At 32.8% G+C, this 21,300-nt stretch overlaps 2 protein-coding genes across 2 annotated transcripts in view; one reads left to right on the top strand and one right to left on the bottom strand.

Moving 5' to 3' along the window:
- LOC139517369 (uncharacterized) overlaps positions 1–3,779 on the top strand; it is a 36,486-nt gene extending 32,707 nt beyond the window's left edge. The window contains exon 28 of the mRNA XM_071308345.1: positions 3,395–3,779. Within this exon, the coding sequence (XP_071164446.1) occupies positions 3,395–3,710 (316 nt within the window). The 3' untranslated portion in view covers positions 3,711–3,779. The remainder of the gene's footprint in view (positions 1–3,394) is intronic.
- A 5,121-nt stretch (positions 3,780–8,900) lies between these two features.
- Positions 8,901–15,379, bottom strand: LOC139517373 (plasminogen-like). The gene is made up of 5 exons (XM_071308359.1): positions 15,032–15,379; positions 12,206–12,343; positions 10,538–10,774; positions 9,947–10,141; positions 8,901–9,227 (listed from the first exon to the last, which is right to left on the bottom strand). Exons 1-5 carry the CDS (start codon positions 15,327–15,329, stop codon positions 9,010–9,012), a joined length of 1,086 nt encoding a protein of 361 aa, XP_071164460.1. The 5' UTR covers positions 15,330–15,379; the 3' UTR covers positions 8,901–9,009.
- Between the last annotated feature and the right edge of the window lie 5,921 nt (positions 15,380–21,300).

The raw sequence follows: 21,300 nt of genomic DNA, 5'->3' as shown, positions 1-21,300 counted from the left end.
ATACAACAGTACAAGGCCGTAACTAGGCATCTTATTTTAGTGAGGCAAAATAATTGAGCCGAGCGAAGCGAGGCGAAATTTATTTTTTGGAGGGTATGAAATGAATGGTGCAAAATCCTGCATTCTAGGCATTTTTAGAGAGTTTGATAATGTTTTGAATTTGGACACTTTTTATATAAATTTTTCATTTTTTAAGACTTTTACTAACACCAAATTTTTCAAATATCACTGATTTGAGCCTGCTGCCAGAACATAGAACAAAAATCGATTCAGTAGAGTTTTCCAAATTTTTCTATGGCGGGTTCAGTCAAATCGTTTCAGAATCATAATTTGGTCTGCTGATATCCTTATCGCGATGAACATGGAGCATGGCAAGACCGCACAATCTCTCGCACCTCATGCATGCTCTTTTCCAAGTTTACAATTGTTTCAGAGCAGTCTGTGTTTCTAAAGGTAGCACATCATCATCAACACAATAATCAATGTCTTCTTCCAATTCCTTCTCCACTCAACAATTCGGTAGCAGAATCTGTAGTAACAGTTTTGTTTGCAAAAGGGAATTAAGCTTTCCTGTAAGCACCATCATACAGTCGCAGATACAAAATATTAAACTCGCTTTTATGCTGACATATAGTAGACAAACTAGGGATAGAATGAGATAAGATACATGTATATGATTCTATCTATAGAGTAAGTATATATGGGTACAGGGGAATTGGAATGGAGTTTTTGACGTTTGTACATGTAGTTCCATAATTTCAAATTATTTCTGGAAATAGTTGGTGGTATTTTAGTTCCAGAATCTATAAATTTAGGGTTTGGGGGTGTCCGATTCCGAAACCCCCGAATATAAAGAAACGAAATTCCGTCGTCCCGAATAAGTAAAGACAAAATCCTGTGTTAAAGGTTCTACCATTCCTCAATAATATCAAATTGGAATATGGGATATTCTTTCAATTTTTAAGGTTAAAGAAACATGGATAAAAACTAATCCATGCATTCATGTTTCATATTATTTATATTTCATTTATCTGTAAAGAGAAAGTTTAAAGTTCGTGAAATGAATACGCAGACAGGACTGCCCCCTTGCGATGCCAAGTACTTGATTTGTCAAAAGTTGGTGAAACGGAGACATGAATACGCCAAAGGACTGCCCCCTTCCGAAGACCAGTACTCTATTTGTCAGTCTACTTATCGTTTTTTTTATTGTTCTAATGAAGTTATATGCAATACTCAGACTCTGTTAAAAACAAGAATGTGTCCACAGTACACGGATGCCCCACTCGCACTATCATTTTCTATGTTTAGTGGACCGTGAAATTGGAATAAATTCTCTAATTTGGCATTAAAATTAGAATGATCTTATCAAAGGGTACATGTATACTAAGTTTCAAGTTGATTGGACTTCAACTTCATCGAAAACTACCTTGACCAAAAACTTTAACCTGAAATTTGCACTATCATTTTCTTTGTTCAGTGAACCGTAAAATTGGGGTCAAAACTATAATTTGGCATTTAAATTAGAAAGATCATATCATAGGGCACACGTATACTAAGTTTCAAGTTGATTGGACTTCAACTTCATCAAAAACTACCTTGACCAAAAACTTCAACCTGAAATTTGCACTATCATTTTCTATGTTCAGTGAACCGTAAAATTGGGATCAAAACTATAATTTGGCATTTAAATTAGAAAGATCATATCATAGGGCACATGTATACTAAGTTTCAAGTTGATTGGACTTCAACTTCATCAAAAACTACCTTGACCAAAAACTTCAACCTGAAATTTGCACTATCATTTTCTATGTTCAGTGAACCGTAAAATTGGGGTCAAAACTATAATTTGGCATTTAAATTAGAAAGATCATATCATAGGGCACATGTATACTTTGTTTCAAGTTGATTGGACTTCAACTTCATCAAAAACTACCTTGACCAAAAACTTTAACCTGAAGCGGGACAGACGGACGAACGGACGAACGAACGAACAGACGGACGGACGGACGGACGGACGGACGAACGGACACACAGAATTATTCCTTCTTTACCTTCAGTGTCGCTTTTCCTTTTTCTGCAAGAACCTGTTTTTAACTAAAGATCCATGATGATAATCGAGAAACATCACCCGTTGAGATGCTGAGTTATACCCAGGAAGAATAGTTTAAAAGGAATGATGACAAGTTATAGAAATTAAGGTTGAGACAGAACAACAAATGACTATTATATTTATATATATGTATAAAAAAAAAAATCAGTGTCGAAATTTTAGTGAGGCAATTGCCTCACTTGCCTCAAGGGTAGTTACGGCCTTGCAGTATAACCTGGAGTGGATATCTATTTACCATCCTATATTTATCTATATATAAAATAGATATAAGAAGATGTGTTATGAGTGCAAATGAGACAACTCTCCGTCCAAGTCACAATTCCAAAACGTAAACCATTATAGATCAAAGTATGTTTTACTTGTGTCTGCTCCTTTTTGATTTCAGCAAATGAAATATTTTAAAACTAACTTTCTATCAAACGAAAATTATAATATAGAAACGAAGGGCATTTTGAGCATGCAATTCAAAATGTTTGATTAACTTGCATCACGAGATTGTAAGAATACTTCATGAGTGATATTATCAAAAGGGACATGCTTAAGTCAGCTTTGCCTGAATGAGTTTTAACCATGTTTCTTAATACTTCTTATACGGAAAATATAAAAATTGAACACATTCATCAGATATCATTTAAATGGTAATTTCATGTTTTCTTCGATGTCGATATATTGCTAAGTAACATAATTTGCGTTCTGTAATAACTAATTGTATCTTTACAAATTGTTTTTAAAAATATCCAATTTCATATAAAAAAAGTGAAATAACAAAAATACAGAACTAAAAAAACAAAAACAAAAACAACAAAAAACGGACAGATTAAGATAATCACACAATGTTGTCTGATGTACCCTGTTTTTGACATTTTTACCTATTATGTCTGTTTGTTTTGTGCACTTATTCTTTCAATACAATTTTATGCAACTGTCATACTAGTGAGAGGTTTAATTAGATATAAAACCAAGTTTAAACCACAGTTTTCTACATAAGGAAATGGAAAATTTCAAATGGAATGATTTTGGGTGCATTTTGTGCAGAATAAAACTACCCTAATTTGGCATCGGCATTTTAAAAGTTTAAACTATGCAATAGCGAAACAGATGCATTTTGAAATGCTATATTATTTAATTTGAGATATGTCTTTGAGTTTTCGTCTATTGCAGTAATGGGTGTGTTTGTCTTTAACTGTCCTTGACACATTGACACATTTTTGACACAATTTTGCTCTCTTACATTACAGCTTTTTTAAGTATTGTGTTTTGATTTGATATTCCATTATGTTTTAGGTATAAATTAATTGGACAAAATGTCATAGCCAATACAGGGAATCATCGTTCAAGATCAGTAGATGTTCCGGTTGAGGATCAAATAGCTGTAAAAAAAGGTGATATGGTAGGATTCTTTCTGCCAAAGGACAACAAAGGGGGAATAACGTTTGACAAATGTGTAACAAGGTACACATATGGGGATTTTGGAAATCAAAAAGAGATCAAAACAAAACTTAAGAAGTCTTCTGAATGGAATATTGGTGATGTGTTTTCTGTGAAAAATGACAAGGACAAAGATTGTAAAATTATTTCACTTCGAGCTTATGTCTTGTAGATACTATGAATATTATGTTTTGTATATGAGTAAATTATGTAAATTTCATTAAATCATTGCAGCGTCTAATGTTGATTTTTATAAATAAGTTTCGTTAGTCTGGATATGGCGGTTATATATAAATAAAGGCAACAGTAGTATAGCGCTATCCGTGCTAGTTATGATCACGAGTGGTAAAAAGATACATGTCAAAGACACAAAATTCAAGTTTCACATACGGAATTTTTTCAGAATTTTTTTGCATGAAATGATTATTTGTGTTAATCACAATACAGTTTATTTATATGATTATGTTACCAAACGACTTATGTTTTAACAAAATAACACTGATTGATGAAAATTCGTCCTTTATGAAAAGAGATTTTCCAAATCACACTGACCCTATATCTATTGGCGTTTCCTCCGAAGAATTAGGTAAATACTAATCTTCATCAAGGTCTTGAGTGTCAATCGTCAAAAAAAACATACATTATTTAGCAAAAACATTTGACAAACTTATTATATAGGTTGTCGTCGACACTGTAGGTTTTTATGTCTAGCATCAGTAACGGAATGGTTGCATTATATATATAAACGAAAACGAAAGATCACCCCAAGTTAATGTAAGGTTTATGTTGCGTAGTCTTTAGTTTTCTATATTGTGTTATGAGTACTATTGTTTGTTTTTGTGTCTTTTTCTTTTTTAGCCATAACGTTGTCAGTTTTTCCCCCGACTTTATGAGTTTGAATATCTCATCAGTTTCTTGAGGGCGTTCTATGGCGGTTGTTTTTTATGCCCCACCTACCATAGTAGAGGGGCATTATGTTTTCTGGTCTGTGGCTTCGTTCGTCTGTGCGTCCCTCCGTTCAGGTTAAAGTTTTTGGTCAAGGTAGTTTTTGATGAAGCTGAAGTCCAATCAACTTGAAACTTAGTAAACTTGTTGCTTATGATATGATCTTTCTAATTTTAAAGCCAAATTAGACTTTTGACCCCAATTTCACGGTCCACTGAACATAGAAAATGAAAGTGGGAGTTGCAGGTTAAAATTTTTGGTCAAGGTAGTTTTTGGTGAAGCTGAAGTCCAATCAACTTGAATCTTAGTAAACTTGTTGCTTATGATATAATCTTTTTAATCTTGAAGCCAAATTAGACTTTTGACCCCAATTTCACGGTCCACTAAACATAGAAAATGAAAGTCGGAGTTTCAGGTTAAAGTTTTTGGTCAAGGTAGTTTTTGATAAAATTGAAGTCCAATCAACTTGAAACTTAGTACATATGTTTTCTATAGTATAATCTTTCTAATTTAAATACCAAATTAGATAATTACCAAATTTCACGGTCCATGGAACATGGAAAAGGATAGTGCGAGTGGGGCATCCGTGTACTTTGGACACATTCTTGTTCATCTATACAATGAGTTCTGCAATGTACCTGATGATATTTGATGGACTCAAAATTACTTTATCAGAAAAACTAATTTTCCTTCAGTGGCTGTAAGCTTCTCTTTCTTAATAAATGTTATTTTGAATCAGTATTACACATTTATCTATATAATAGTAAATATCCTTTCGATGATCTGATAAAGATTCACATAAAATCCGGCTGGCCACGTTATTAGAAAAAAAGTTATAAAAGGTAGCAGGATTATAATTGAATACGCTAGACGCGCTTTTCGTCTACATAAGACTCATCAGTGACGCTCAGATCAAAACAGTTTTAAACCCATACAAGTTGTGCCAAGTACGGCCAAGTTAATCTATTCATGGGATAAGAAAATCCTCCGGTGACCTCAACATTGTTGATAACACTTCCCTACGAAATGTGTTATCGAAAGGTCCGAAATATCGTGAGCCTAAATCCATCAATTGGAAATTCAACTTTAAAATTGTGATGTATTCAGTCGAGGATTATGTCAGGCAATGGGCTAAGCGCGAGAAGGAAGACGTAGACATACTTTCCGAATGAATTAAAGCAGTGAGGTTGTTGATACAAATCAGAATTAAGAAACTGAATGGGTCTATCTATATTCCTGCTACTTCAATCTTTAAAGACCCAAATGTTGCAAAACACTTATCCTACCTCCATGACAAATATGTTGTTGTTCCCGCTAGATAAAGCCCCGAACATCATCGGTTTTGTGTGTAAAACTCGTTACATTACTAGTAACTGCTTGATACACGAATTAGATATTGACAATTCACTTGGAAACTCAACATATACCCTCACGACACTTACAAAAGAGGAAATCTTGAATAATCATAGGTCTGTTCTATGTTCCTTTGGTATTTCAACCAAAGATGAAAAGATGAAGAACTGGATCTTCCATCACTATATTTGATTCCTAAACTACATAAGTGTCCTTACAAACAACGGTATATTGCTGGGTCTTCAAAGTGCTCCACGAAACCTCTTTCTAAATTAATGACATCTATTTCATCAGCAATCAAAGACGGGCAACCAAAGGTGGCGTGAATCAGATGTGGATACTTAAAAATTTCAAAGATCTTTTAGAGTACATACAATATAACTATATTTCATCTTGTTATAGTATCAAAACATTTGACACTTCTACACGTTACACAAGTATTCCACATTCCAAACTAAAAGACAAATTGGAAGAGTTGGTATTGCTTTGTTTCATTAAAAGGAATGGCAAGCGTAGATACAAGTATCTTGTCTTAGGGAGGGATAAATCATACTTTGTAAAGAATCACTCTGATTCAAACAAAAAAATTCCTTGAAACTGACATTATCTAGATGCTTGATTTCTTTATTGACAACATATTTGTTATGTTCAGAACACGTCAACGGACTGTCGGCATTGCAATGAGAATAAATTTTGCCCCTCTTCTTGCCGACTTATTTCGTTATTATTATGAGGCTGGCTTCAAACAGGAACTTCTTAGGAAGAAATATAAGAAGTAAGTAAAATCCTTTAACTCTACTTTCCGCTTAAAAGATGATGTGTTTTCACTAAATAATTCAAAATTTGGCGACTATGTTGAATGCATATATCCTATCGAACTAGAGATAGAGGATATTACAGATACAGTTAAGGTGCCCTCATATCTTGACTTACATCTAGAAATTGACAATGAGGGTCGGTTGAAAACAAAGCTTTACGACAAAAGAGATGATTTCAGCTTTCCAATTGTGAACTTTCCATTTCTAAGTAGCAACATTCCAGCAGCACCTGCAACCGGGGTATATATCTCCCAATTGATACGATATTCCCGTGCTTGCATTTCCTATCATTATTTCTTGATAGAAAGTTGCTGCCCACAAGGAAGCTATTTAACCAAGAGTTCCAAATGATGAAGTTGAAATCATCCCTTCATAAATTTTTGGGACGCCATCACGAGTTGGTTGACAGTTATGGAATAACCGTTTCACAATTGATATCGGATTTGCTCCTTACGTCGTGTCTGCAATCCCTTTCCCTTTCATGAATGTGACCTACTTAATTAAACTATTTACCGGATTTATTATCACATTAGCAACACGCCGGTTGTCACATGTGGAGCAGGATCTGCTAACCCATCCGTAGCACCTGAGAGCACCCCTAGTTTTTGGTTGGGTTCGTGTTGCTTGTTCTCTAGTTTTAAATGTTGTGTCATGTGTACTATTGTTTGTCTGTTTGTCTTTTTGATTTTTAGCCATGGCGTTATCAGTTTATCTTCGATTTATGAGTTTGACTGTCACTCTGGTATCGTTCGTCCCTCTTTTACAAGAACACTTGGACAGTTTAAATGACGGGGCAATCTCAAAATATAAAATTATTCGAAACATTATAATTTATCATTTTAGTATAAACCAAAACTGCACATTAAGTTACTGTGTGATCATTTATATTCGTTGGATACTAATTTTCGTGGATTTCGTGGGTATGTATCTCTCAATTGATACGATATTCCCGTGCTTGTATTTCCTTTCATTACTTTCTTGATAGAAGGTTGCTGCCCACAAGGAAGCTATTAAACCAAGAGTTCCAAATGGTTAAGTTGATATCGTCCCTTCGTACATTTTTGGGACGCCACCACGAGTTTGTTGACAGTTATGGAATAACCGTTTCACAAATGATATCGGACAGTTTCTTTACGTCGTGACTACAATCCCCTTCCCTTTCATGAATGTGACTTACCTAATTAGACTATTTACCGGATTTGTTTTCACATAAGCAACACGCCGGTTGTCACATGTGGAGCAGGATCTGCTAACCCTTCCGTGGCACCTGAGATCACCCCTTGCTTTTGGTGGGGTTCGTGTTGCTTATTCTTTAGTTTTAAATATTGTGTCATGTGTACTATTGTTTGTCTGTTTGTCTTTTCTATTTTTAGCCATGGCGTTATCAGTTTATCTTCGATTTATCAGACTAACTGTCACTTTGGTATCGTTCGTCCCTCTTTTACAATAACACTTGGACAGTTTAAATGACGGGGCAATCTCAAAATATAAAATTATTTGAAACATTATAATTTATCATTTTAGTATAAACCAACACTGCACATTAAGTTACTGTGTGATCATTTATATTCGTTGGATACTAATTTTCGTGGATTTCGTGGGTAAACCTAGAATCCAAAGTGCAATGATTTGCAAATTTTACATTGACTTGTACAGACATCAATCAACTGAATATCAGGTTCCTGATGTTGAAAAGACACACATATAATATAACGATTGTGAACAGGATTATAGCATGCAGCCCTTTTCTAACCAAACACCGTGGTTTAGGTTGCACTTTGTAAATGGATATTTATACCACGACTTTTCTATGTAGATATTTAATATTCAAATAAACCACGAATGCACAAATATGGAAGTCAACTCATATGAAATAGTATCAAAGGTACCAGGATTATAATTTAGTACGCCAGACTCGCGTTTCGTCTACATAAGACTCATCAGTGACACTCATATTAAAAAGTTATAAAGCCAAACAAGTTAAAAGTTGAAGAGCATTGAGAAACCAATAATATTAAATGCGTCCTGTCATATCCGGTACACAAAAAAAAGAAACTTCGAAATAAAGGCGGAACAGGTTCATCCGTAAAAGTGATTTCTGTGATAAAATTGAAGTATCTATATTTACAGAAGTGCAACCGGTAACAGCGCAGTCTGAGAACAAGCTATAAATAAGTAGAAAAAGGCTAATGTTATATTTCTTTATTGTACCTTGACTTCTTATTAAATAATCGAAGCCAATAAAATTCAACAGCCTTTAAAGTTTGCTATAAGAAAAAAATTCACCAAATAAATATATCAAATTTTGTTAACCAAGTTAATTTAACAGAAAGCTTAGTTTGGATATTTTTTTAATTAGCATTTTGGTACTGGACAGAATTCCCAGATTACATTTGGATCAGTAGCATAACACCAAGGAGCTCCTGTGTTGTCGGGATCTCTACAATAATTTGTATTCTTATCTGGACCTGCTGGCATTGCCCCTTTCAAAGTCCAGAAATCGCATGTAATACCAGTAACCGTACAGGTGACCTTTCCTTGATATGTAGTGCTATCAGTGTAACAATCTTCATCTGTCATAAAAAAAATCACAGTTTAATCTTTCATATACAATCTTACTAGACACTTATTATATATTAAACCATGAACGATTCAGTATTTCATTTCAATAAGATTATTTACCGGGTTTATAATAACATATGCAACATGACAGGTGCCACATGTGAAGTAGGTTTTCTTACCCTTCCAGAACCCCTGAGATCATCCCAAGTTTTTAGGGGTTCGTATAGCTTAGTCTTTAGTTTTCTATGTTGTCTTTTGTGTCCTATTATTTGTCTGTTTTTCTTCTTTGTTAGCCATGATGTTATCATTCTATTTTCGATCTATGAGTTTGATTGTCCCTCTGGTATCTTTCGTCTAAAAACTGACACAATTTGGAATATTTTAAGTCTTGAAATATGATTGGACATACATGTCAAATATTATACTTTTGTATCTAAATCGTGTGATTGTTCTTGGTCAATATGGTATAGGGTTAATTTATATGTGATACTGAGGTTAATTTTTCATAAAACTCTTGTAAATCGAATTATATATATGGCGCACATTTGTCTCATTGAACAGTGTGCAGTGAATTTTCTAAAATGTTTATCTAATGTTTTATCAAAGGTAGGAGTAAAGTTTAGTATTGGTTAAGTTCATTGTATAGGATTTAATGTATGATTGTAAAAAAATCTGTTTTATCTCTGACTGATTGTTAGGCAAATTAATTCCACTTATATATCAAGCGTACCTGTGCATGAAACACTATAACCAGTCGTCCACTGATCATCCGAACCACATTGAGACACAGGACAATGATCTACGGAAGTTCCTGGTGACAGTGTATCGCATGTGAACACCATTCCGATGAATTTCCCAACGTGGAAGAGGGATGTTGTGTCAGTCGGTACCACAGGGAGTCTTTCATCCACACCGCAGGCATCACCTGTTTATACAAAATATGTGTTGTTTTAAATCACTTTAAATCACAATAATTTTATATTCTAAAATTTTGTAAACAGTGAGACGCTATGAATTCAACACTTACTTTCCGACAAATACTACAGTAATTTTATTATATCCCAAAGTTGGAATTGCAAGGATAACGTATTCGCCATGTAATTGGTCCATCTAGAATTAATACCTTCAAAATGTGTCTCAAAGTTGACTAAAAAAAATAAGACATTTTTATTAGATTCTTCAGAATGTAAGTAATAACAAACCTCTTAAAATAACAATCAATTTTCTATAATGTCTCAGTTATTATCTAATCTGTTAAAATATTATTGTAGTTATACTTAATAATTTTATATTTTAAAATTACAAATTAAGATATACTTACATTTCACGATGTAACAATAATCCCAGTTTACAGCTGGATCAGAAGTGTAACAACCAGGACAACCTTCGTAATGATTTGTTTCTCTGCAGTAGTTTGTGTCATGTGCTGTTGTGTCTATAGGTAAATACTGCCTTTGGTGTGGACTATCTGTGTCCCAGTACTGACACTGGATACCACCGGTTGTATAACTGATTGTACCACTATATTCCGAACTAGTTGTCCAATAGCAATCATCCACTGAAAGAGGCAAACAAATATTGTTCACACTATTTATTTTCGCCGTATATTTTAATTTTGAATCGCAATGTTGTGTATCTCCAACAGTGTAAAATAAATAAATGATGTCGGCGTGGTTGTAGAAATGAATATATACATTTTCTTAGTTAGAAACAAGATATATTTTGCGAGTATGGTCTTGAGGAAACGATGATAGTCCATCGGAAGGGGACGATAAATGGCTGACCCGTGTTAAGAAAGAGCCATATCTCTTGCACGTTTTAGACACCCTTGTAGATTTCGAAAAAGAGTAGGCTAATGCCTCTACAAGGCACCACTCGCACCCGCAAAGTGGAAAGGGATTAATATAAGTTGCAAAACTTGTTTCCCAATCCACTATAATTAAATATGTTTAAACTAAACAAGATATAATAATCTTACAATTTTGGACTTATGGAAGAACATCCATGAATATGAACTCCCCTTTAAGCTACTGCAATGTGCTGTAATATGCAGATAATGTGATGATTTTGCTAAATGAAGCTTACGATTTCATGACCTTATTTCTACCGGACTCATTTATCCATTTAAACATCCTTCATTATATATACTACTAAACTTCTTACACGTCTATGATCTTTCACGAAAGCAGTTACAGAATTATACTATATGCTTACATAAGCACAATCATATAATATTCCCATATACAAACAATACAAAAAAGAAGATGTGGTATGATTGCCAGTGAGACAACTATCCACAAAAGACCAAAACGACACAGACATTAACAACTATAGGTCACCGTACGGCCTTCAAAAATGAGCAAAGCCCATACCGCATAGTCAGCTATAATAGGCCTCGATAAGACAATGTAAAACAATCCAAACGAGAAAACTAACGGCCTTATTTATGTAAAAAAATGAACGAAAAACAAATATGTAACACATAAACAAACGACAACCACTGAATTACAGGCTCCTGACTTGGGACAGGCACATACATAAATAATGTGGCGGGGTTAAACATGCTTGCGGGATCCCAACCCTCCCCTAACCTGGGACAGTGGTATAACAGTACAACATAAGAACGAACTATAAAAATTAGTTGAAAAAGGCTTAACTCATCAGATGGACAAAAATACAATTATACGTTTACTTCATAGTGGTGTACCTACATAGACACAAACATAGAAAATTCATATCTACCAACAATGATTAGATTTCATAGTCATACTTAATGGATGTTACAAATACTTCCACCACTATATATATAAAGCATTTTTTTTTAAATTTGTTCTATGAGAAGCATAAGCTTGATAACCTGTAAAGAAATAAGGAAACAATACTAGCAGAACAAAATAGAAGGAATGAGTCCAACAAAGAAACATGTATATCATTTTTCGATGACGCAATAATTGGTGAATCTAATGGTAAAATTTTGTATAGGAAGTACCTCCAAGTATTGTCCAGTTCTTTTGTTGTGAAATAATAGTAGAAGTCTCTAATGCTGTTTCTTGGGCTGTGGATAGAGATTTATCTTCAGTTGTTTCAAATTGTACAGTCTCAGCAAAATTCGTTGTGGTATATATATCTGAAAAAAATAAAATAATTGAATACCTTTATTGGCGGAATGTTAGTCAATTAATAGTTTCCTGGTATTTTCTAAACCGCGGATATTGATAGCCATGAAATACGCATAGGTAAAACGAAAATCGCTTGCAATGCAGGGTTTAATCAAAGCTCTGATTTATTTACTAGGTATGGTTTTTCGTAATTTACAGTTAAACAACTCATAAAAAAAGAGGCGAAAGATATTAGAGGGACATTCAAACACATACAGACTACACAAAACACATTATAGTAAACGGAAGGAAGAAAATAAAGTGTTGTAGATGGTTACGGATACATACAGACTACAATTAGTACACAAAACACATTATAGCAAACTGAAGGAAGAAAATAAAGTGTTGTAGGAGGTTACGGATACATACAGACTACAATTAGTACACAAAACACATTATAGCAAACTGAAGGAAGAAAATAAAGTGTTGTAGGAGGTTACGGATACATACAGACTACAATTAGTACACAAAACACATTATAGCAAACTGAAGGAAGAAAATAAAGTGTTGTAGGAGGTTACGGATACATACAGACTACAATTAGTACACAAAACACATTATAGCAAACTGAAGGAAGAAAATAAAGTGTTGTAGGAGGTTACGGATACATACAGACTACAATTAGTACACAAAACACATTATAGTAAACTGAAGGAAGAAAATAAAGTGTTGTAGGAGGTTACGGATACATACAGACTACAATTAGTACACAAAACACATTATAGTAAACTGAAGGAAGAAAATAAAGTGTTGTAGGAGGTTACGGATACATACAGACTACAATTAGTACACAAAACACATTATAGTAAACTGAAGGAAGAAAATAAAGTGTTGTAGGAGGTTACGGATACATACAGACTACAATTAGTACACAAAACACATTATAGTAAACGGAAGGAAGAAAATAAAGTGTTGTAGGAGGTTACGGATACATACAGACTACAATTAGTACACAAAACACATTATAGTAAACTGAAGGAAGAAAATAAAGTGTTGTAGGAGGTTACGGATTTTTAAATATTTTCATTTCTTAAGATACATTTATTTACCTTTTACGTCATTTTGGAGAGTTTTCTTACTTGCCATACCACATAATTCTTTTTTATATTATTTGTTCAAACACGCATCTAATGAGGTAAAGTTAATACCATTTTATGTGATGATATTTCTTTTCCCTTATCAGTTTATTAAGAATAGACATACAAATATACTCCACTAAGTAATTTAATATAATATATAGTTTTTTACTTTCTTCAATTTATCTTCACACGTTAGCGTTGACCTATCCCACAACATAATTCAGAATATTGTCCATTTCATTTAATATTGCTTGATAAATTGAACAGTGGCGAGTTCATCCTGGAATATTAATGGAGTTATTGTTGCTTAACTTTAATTTGTCTTGTAGTACGTGGTGGAGAAAACTGCCTACTTAAACTACATTTTTTGTTGATAGTTTAGTCTTAGATGCATGCTTTTTTTATTAGTTGTTAGTGGCTTTGACCTAGCTGTCAGATAACTACGAGTACTCTCAGATCTGTTAATTGTGTCTTTTTGTGTCGGGATGTATAAGTACCCGGCCACGTCCACTTGTATTTTTGTCCATCTGATGAGTTAAGCCTTTTTCAACTGATTTGTATAGTTCGTTCTTATGTTGTACTGTTATACCACTGTCCCAGGTTAGGGGTAGGGTTGGGATCCCGCTAACATGTTTAACCCCGCCACGTTATTTGTGTATGTGTCTGTCTCAAGTCAGGAGCCTGTAATTCAGTGGTTGTCGTTTGTTTATGTGTTACATATTTGTTTTTTTCGTTCATTTTTTTTTACATAAAAAAGGCCGTTAGTTTTCTCGTTTGAATTGTTTTACATTGTCTTATCGGGCCTATTATAGCTGATTATGCAGTATTGGCTTTGCTCATTGTTGAAGGCCGTACGGTGACCTAAAGTTGATAATGTCTGTGTCATTTTGATCTTTTGTGGACAGTTGTCTCATTGGCAATCATACCACATCTTCTTTTTTTATATTGTCTGGTAATTTTCGAATTAAGATTTAAAATGTGGTTTTGCTATCTTCCTATGCATTGTTAAATATTTATATTGATAGAAAACATATTCAAGTGCTAACGTTTTTCTTATGAAAAAATCTATTTTAAAGATGTTTTTTTAATTATTCAACATATAAGGCAACATTGTGAATTTTAAGAAAACAAATGGTTTGAAATACACCGTTTGTAAGAAGATAGCATGCTATAATTGCATGGACAAGTATTATAAATCTTGCATCTTTTACTGTCACGTGAATTAAGGATGTAAAACAGTTTGATTCATAAAAAATAAGTTGAGAGCGAAAATACATATGAAGCTTCAAAATACAATTTAGGTTGAAGAGCTTTCTTAGGTTGATCGATAAACATATTCATCATGCCTATTTAAATTAATAACCATCAAACCGAGAATGGTGCGTTACTTTGATAGAAAAAGTTGTAAAAAAACAACATTTTCCATATACCGTATTATTCGTATAATTGTTATATTGTTTCAAATATTTATTTTCGTATGGTATTTAAAGAATCTAACTTTATATTATATCTGAACATAGTATTACAAATAACAAATTTTAAACAGATTGTAGTTTTACTGAGAATACTTTAGCTTACCTTTCGGAATGGCCAAATATTGGTTTTCGTCCGTGTCATTTGTAATAAAAATAGTTGAATAAATTGTTCTATGAAGTTCACATGCTTTAGATAAGTCGTTATAACTTGCTGCATTACAATGTGGACTTCTAACACATTTTGATGCACAGTAATTTATGTTTTGTACTTCCACCGAAAGTTCTACAATCACGGTGTTATTTAAGCGATAGCCTTGCCATACTGTAAACTGTTCCTCTTGTATTTGGTAACAGTGTGACATTATAAGAAAGCATGGTAAAATGTGAAGCAACATAGTCATCCTTAATTTATGCTATGGATTTCAATTTTGTGTTCTATAATATACACACTTCCTAGGACATACGTACCAAACGTAATGCTGATTGGTTTAGTTCATTAGTTAAGTACTTTAAGTCCAATATCCAATGAAAGCATAGTGTGATTTTATATAGGAAACTATTGGTTTTAGAGAATATTAAGACAAGGACCAAATTTTGCATCAATGTTTGTAAAATCAGTGCAAATAATGAGAACCTGAACTAGTCTCATGAAAATCATAAAATATATTGATTATTTTAAAAGGAAAGTTCTATCTTTTGACTTTAGAGAACTTTTGCGATAAATTTTATATTATAAGGTTGAATAGATTTTCAGACTTTGATATAAATAGATTACAATATATTTTATGATTGTCATTAATCAGTTCAAAATTATCATTCTTTGCTCTGATCTACAAATATTTCAATGTTTCATCAACATTTTTGCAAAAGTAATAAATATATCCTTTGTTTAAACTATATTTGTGAGTAGGTTTCCGTCCTATAACGAAACAAAATCACATGAGATCTTTAGTCCTTCAAGAGCGTAGGTAACTTAAACGGCATCAAATATTAATGTTCAATGACGGTTCTTTTTTCATACGGCAGCTCAGCTAGGGCTAGTATAATAACTGAATAACTGGTTGCCACCGCATGTTGGTTTCTAGATATGCAATATGAACTTAGGTATATTACACTGAAATAAATTTGTAAATTAGATTTAGAATTGCTGGCTCTTATTAAAGAATTGTACGGCGTAAGAGTTTTGTGGAATTTGTTCCGATACGCAAAAGATCATTGCTGTTTGTAAGTGAAGTTTATTTTATAAAAAAATCGGTTTCATTTCTGTCATTGTGTTGGCTAAACTATACGTCTTTCTAAATATCTATATTCTGCTTGTGAATCTTAAGTTACTTCAACATTTTCTATTTTGTTTAAACAAGATTCCAAATATTTTGATAACCAGAAGTCTGTTTGAAACAGAGTGGCAAAGTGCTGTAATATTAAAACAGTTAATATGCAGAATAAAAGTGACGATATAATTTGTATATATATCAATATGAAAACTATATCAAAGTGCTGATTTACATTGTTTAATTGTATTTAAGGAAAATTTGGGATAATGTGGCAAATAAGACCAAAATTATTGCAGAAAGTCAACAGTTATCATTATTATCGAATTAGTTGACAATGATTATTCATTATTTTCCCTTCGGCTAACGGTGTCTACAACCTATGCTAACCAGGTATCACTTCCAATTCCTTTTTAAGTGAAGGTATAAAGCAGTCCTATCAGTTCATGTGGTATTATCATTTTCACGGTTACTTCGTTGGTTACAATAAATGCAGAAAAAATACCTTTATAACTAGAAAAAAAAAAAATTGTAATCAATTTGTGGATTTAGCTTCTCGTTTAGAGTTATTCGTGACGGGTATCACTATAGAACCACAGACTGCAGTCTTTCCCTGTCATTCTGTAGAGTTCAATGTTTTGTAGTCTGTGTTTTGCCTTCAGGACTATTGGTCATATGTTTGCCATAATTGTATTTTCCCCATAGTGTTGTGCATCGAAACGCAGGTAAGCATCTTATTCTCTTTTTGTTGTTGCATAAAATGGTTCCGTAAGAATATTCATTCGAATATAAGAATGGGTAGATGGTGAGAGGATCATAATTATTTCTTACATGAACGTCAACTAATTGCTTACCATAACAAAACTATATTCTAAAAATAAATCGTCATTTTGATGATTTTATAAAAACACTTTTAACCAGAGACGCTTTTCGATAACAATGTTGAGTAAACGCAAATTGATCAAAAGTACTCAAATATATCTTTTTCTTATAATATAATGATATGCCTAAACCCGTCTTTAAATGTGTACTTTAACATCCAAAACAGTGTTTGGTTTGTAAATAATTTTGAAATGGAAAGAGACTATATCGAGAAATTGGCAGAATAATAAATTCATTATTGTTAAAATTGTGCGAACCCACATTGTATATTCAGTAGGATTGTTCGGTATTCTGAAAAGACAAAAGCGAAAACGAATTGACCACATACTATTACAAAACAATGAAAAACAATCAAAAGACAACAGTGTGTTATAACCGCTACAATTTCTAGAAATAAGATAACTTTGAAGTAGAACTTTTATCCATTATACTGCAATCATGGATATATAAACTGGTATATAAGTTTTAATCCCTTATTAAACTGTGTTTTCGTCTTTTCGTTGGTCAATTTGGTCGAGTCGTCATTTTTTTTTTATAGCTGGCGAATCTAGGACCAACATAGAAGATAAAAATTTTCATCGATTTCTTGTATTCATTTAATTAAACGTATATATATAAGATATATAATGGCTAATAAGTACAGCTTTGTCCATGTATATTCCGTTTGAAAATGTATAAAAACACTTCCTTTTCCGGGTTTCTGTTTCATCATTTTCGTCTATCGCATAAATGTAAACATACAAAAGGAAAACATTTAACACCATTCTTTAGAATAAATTACTTCAAAAGCTTTATGGAAACATGAACAAATAGCACTTTATTCATTTAAATGTTACCAACAATATCAAAGTTTTTAAAGAACTTAACTATTTTTTTATACCTATTAACCCATCACTGACTGTAATTATAGTTTATTGACTTATAAATGTAGGATTAAACATCCGCAATCGTTACTCCAACGTTTTAAAATCAAAGCAAATAAGTAAAATATTATTATGTAATGTATTCATATATGCTTTTATCTTTTTTCTTTATTAATAGACAATACATATGCACTTTTAGTAATATTTACCTATGATGATTACGGAAGTCAGAGGTAAAAACATACATTGAAATTTCTTTCATAAAGCAATGTTATATCTCGATAATTTTACAACGGTACTAGTGATCTCAGATACATAAAAATATAATACACTTTACCACATTAGTTTATATCATATCTGTTTTGTATTACATGCATTTGTTAGAAGTATTTCAGACCGTTTTGAATAGAAATTTAAAAAGGACTATTAAAGAAAAAGTAAAAAAAGTTTTTCATAAGTTCATATACCTCGATTTTTTTCTTTTTTTTTCATAAAATAAGACGAAATTTGTGATTGCTTGTAATGTCGATATCGTTTCGAGATTTTGAGTTGACTTCATGTATATGCGTTTAAATTGACTTTGATATTATTAAGGAAGCATAAATGAATAAATAATTAAAATTGGCATATTTTGCGAAGTTGTGTAAATAGTTATCAAAAGTACCAGGATTATAATTTTATACGCCAGACGCACGTTTCGTCTACATAAGAATCATCAGTGACGCTCAACTCAAAATAGTTAAAAAGCCAAATCAATACAAAGTTGAAGAGCATTGAGGATCCAAAATTCCAAAAAGTTGTGCCAAATACGGCTAAGGTAATCTACTCCTGGGGTAAGAAAATCCTTAGTTTTTCGAAAAATTCAAGGTTTTGTAAACAAAAAATTTATACAAATGACCATATAATTGATATTCATGTCAATACCATAGTGCTGACTACTGGGCTGGTGATACCCTCGTGGACGAAACGTCCACCAGCAGTGGCATCGACCCAGTGGTGTAAATAGTTATCAAAAGTACCAGGATTATAATTTTATACGCCAGACGCACGTTTCGTCTACATAAGACTCATCAGTGACGCTCAACTCAAAATAGTAAACAAGCAATATTTATATGAACATTTGTTAATAAGTTTAGAACTTTAAAGTTTACTTTATACGTAACAATATAACATTTTCAGAGCCATGCACTTTTATTTAAAAAAAAAATGGTTTTATTCACTAACAAACCAATTTTGATCTGAAATGCTTATTTTGATCTAAACATCATCTGAAAATTCTGAAAAAAATGAAAGCAAAATGATGTTCAGTATTTTTGTCAATCTATCTATAATTATCTATTGCGAGAATCTGAGAACTGTTCTGACAATTCGCGTGCAGTCAATTCAGTACTGTGCAGCACCTGTTTAAAAATTAAGTATGTTGATGTGTGCAAGCAAATTATAATTCTGAACATTGATCTTGATTGACTGCAAGCGATTGTACTGTACTGAATAAACCGCGTTGAATAAGTTTCAAAAAGACCGTTTCAGATCGAAAAAAAGTTTACTAGGTTATTGGCATTGACAAGAAAACTACTCTAAAGACCACATAAGAATGAAGGTTTACAACAAATGGTTACTGCACGACCTTAAACAATGAGAAAACCAATACCGCACAACAAGATATAAAAGGGAGTCGAAAGATATTAGAGGAATATTCAAACTATAAAGACGAAAAAAAAAAAAAAACTGACAATGCCACTGCAATAAAAAAAAAACGAAAGGAGGTTAAACACGTTGTGTTGCTTTTGTGTATCCCTAACCCGGTGATACGCAAAATTTGGTAGGTCACATTCAAGGAAAAACCAAGACGGAATCATATTCATTGTCATCTGTGAAACAGTTAAACAATAACGGTCAACCAATTCGTATAGGCGTCCGTTAAAATGCGAACGAAAGATTAGCAAATTATAACAACAAACAATAACACAAAAGAAAAAAGGTACATATCTGAGAGTACTTGCAGCAAATGAAAGCTAGTTCAAAGTGTATAAAAATTAATTGGGCTCATTTACATTTACCAAAAACGTCATATTGTTCAATGCCAAAATATAGGTATCGACAGATTGTCGGACCGCAAATGTGCATAACAGTATTAATAACAAAATCAATATGTATACCGATATAAAAGCCTTAAAATTAAAGATTTGACATCAAAATATCTTTAATAAAACATAAACATAACTGAGACCCCTAATTAGTGCATTAAAAAATGGATTTTTTTTTTATATAGCCAGTATATAAATTGGGAAAACGTTTGGCTAAATCTCAGTAAAATGAATATTAATAGAAAAGGTAAAGAATGTCTATAGAAATTTTTACAAAGGATTATATATACCGATAACAGACTGCAAATAATGCATATGTCAAATTGAAATGGTCACGTATGTGAATAAAATAATATACAGTCCGCCAAAAGCGAAGCACCACCTTAATATATTTATGTTTGGTGTTATGAATTGCCTATAACATACACTAAGAAAATTCATAACCATAACATATTTTAATTCTGATAAACACGCAAAGCAACGTTTTATTAAAGGTCATTTGCACTTTTTCAAATACACTGTTTCGATGCCTTTAAATAATCTTCCTCCTGTCTCGCGTACAGGTAAAATTTCATCTCCATCAAGTCATTGTGAAATATGGCAAGGCGTTAGTTATCTGTGACTGAACGTTGACAAGCAATTGACATGTCAAATGCCGATAGGAGCACTAGAAGCATAAGTAACCATTTCAATATTAAACACACCGTCATTGTCAAAAAAACAAAAATTAAAACTCTATACAATGTTAATTCTCGATTTTCATATTGCTTTTTACAAACCGTTATTGATATGTTCTGCGCTGTTTTGTAAACAGGAAATTTATAAAAATGACCATATAATTGATATTCATGTCAACACCGAAGTGCTGACTACTGGGCTGGTGATACCATCGTGGACGAAACGTCAACCAGCAGTGGCATCGACCCAGTGGTGTAAAAAGTTACCAAAGGTACCAGGATTATAGTTGAATACGCCAGACGCGCGTTTCGTCTACATAAGACTCATCAGTGGCGGTAGATCAAATAGTTATAAAGCCAAACAAGTACAAAGTTCAAGAGTATTGAGGACCCAAAATTCCAAACCACTGGGCAAAGTTTGCTTTAGAATTATTTGGCAGGAATTTTATGTTTTAATGCTTTTCAACTTCGCGTTTGTTTTGGCTTTTCGACCATTTTGATTCGAGTCTTATGTAGACAACATGCAGGTTTTGTGTACCTAATTATAATCCTGTGCAGTGAAAAAATATAACAATTACAGTGGTTCACCGAT

The sequence above is a fragment of the Mytilus edulis genome, chromosome 1 (assembly GCF_963676685.1).
Source record: "Mytilus edulis chromosome 1, xbMytEdul2.2, whole genome shotgun sequence".
Classification (NCBI taxonomy): domain Eukaryota; kingdom Metazoa; phylum Mollusca; class Bivalvia; order Mytilida; family Mytilidae; genus Mytilus; species Mytilus edulis.
Note: the sequence above shows the minus strand (reverse complement) of the source record. Positions and strands in the feature narration are given on the sequence as shown.

Bases quoted from the DNA above. Each gene is read 5' to 3' on its own strand.
- LOC139517373 (XM_071308359.1), bottom strand. From the start codon at position 15,329: ATGACTATGTTGCTTCACATTTTACCATGCTTTCTTATAATGTCACAC. The intron at 10,775-12,205 runs GTACTTCCTATA...TGCCTCTTTCAG, and splicing joins GAACTGGACAATACTTGGAG to TGGATGATTGCTATTGGACA. The intron at 9,228-9,946 runs GTACGCTTGATA...TTTTTATGACAG, and splicing joins TTATAGTGTTTCATGCACAG to ATGAAGATTGTTACACTGAT.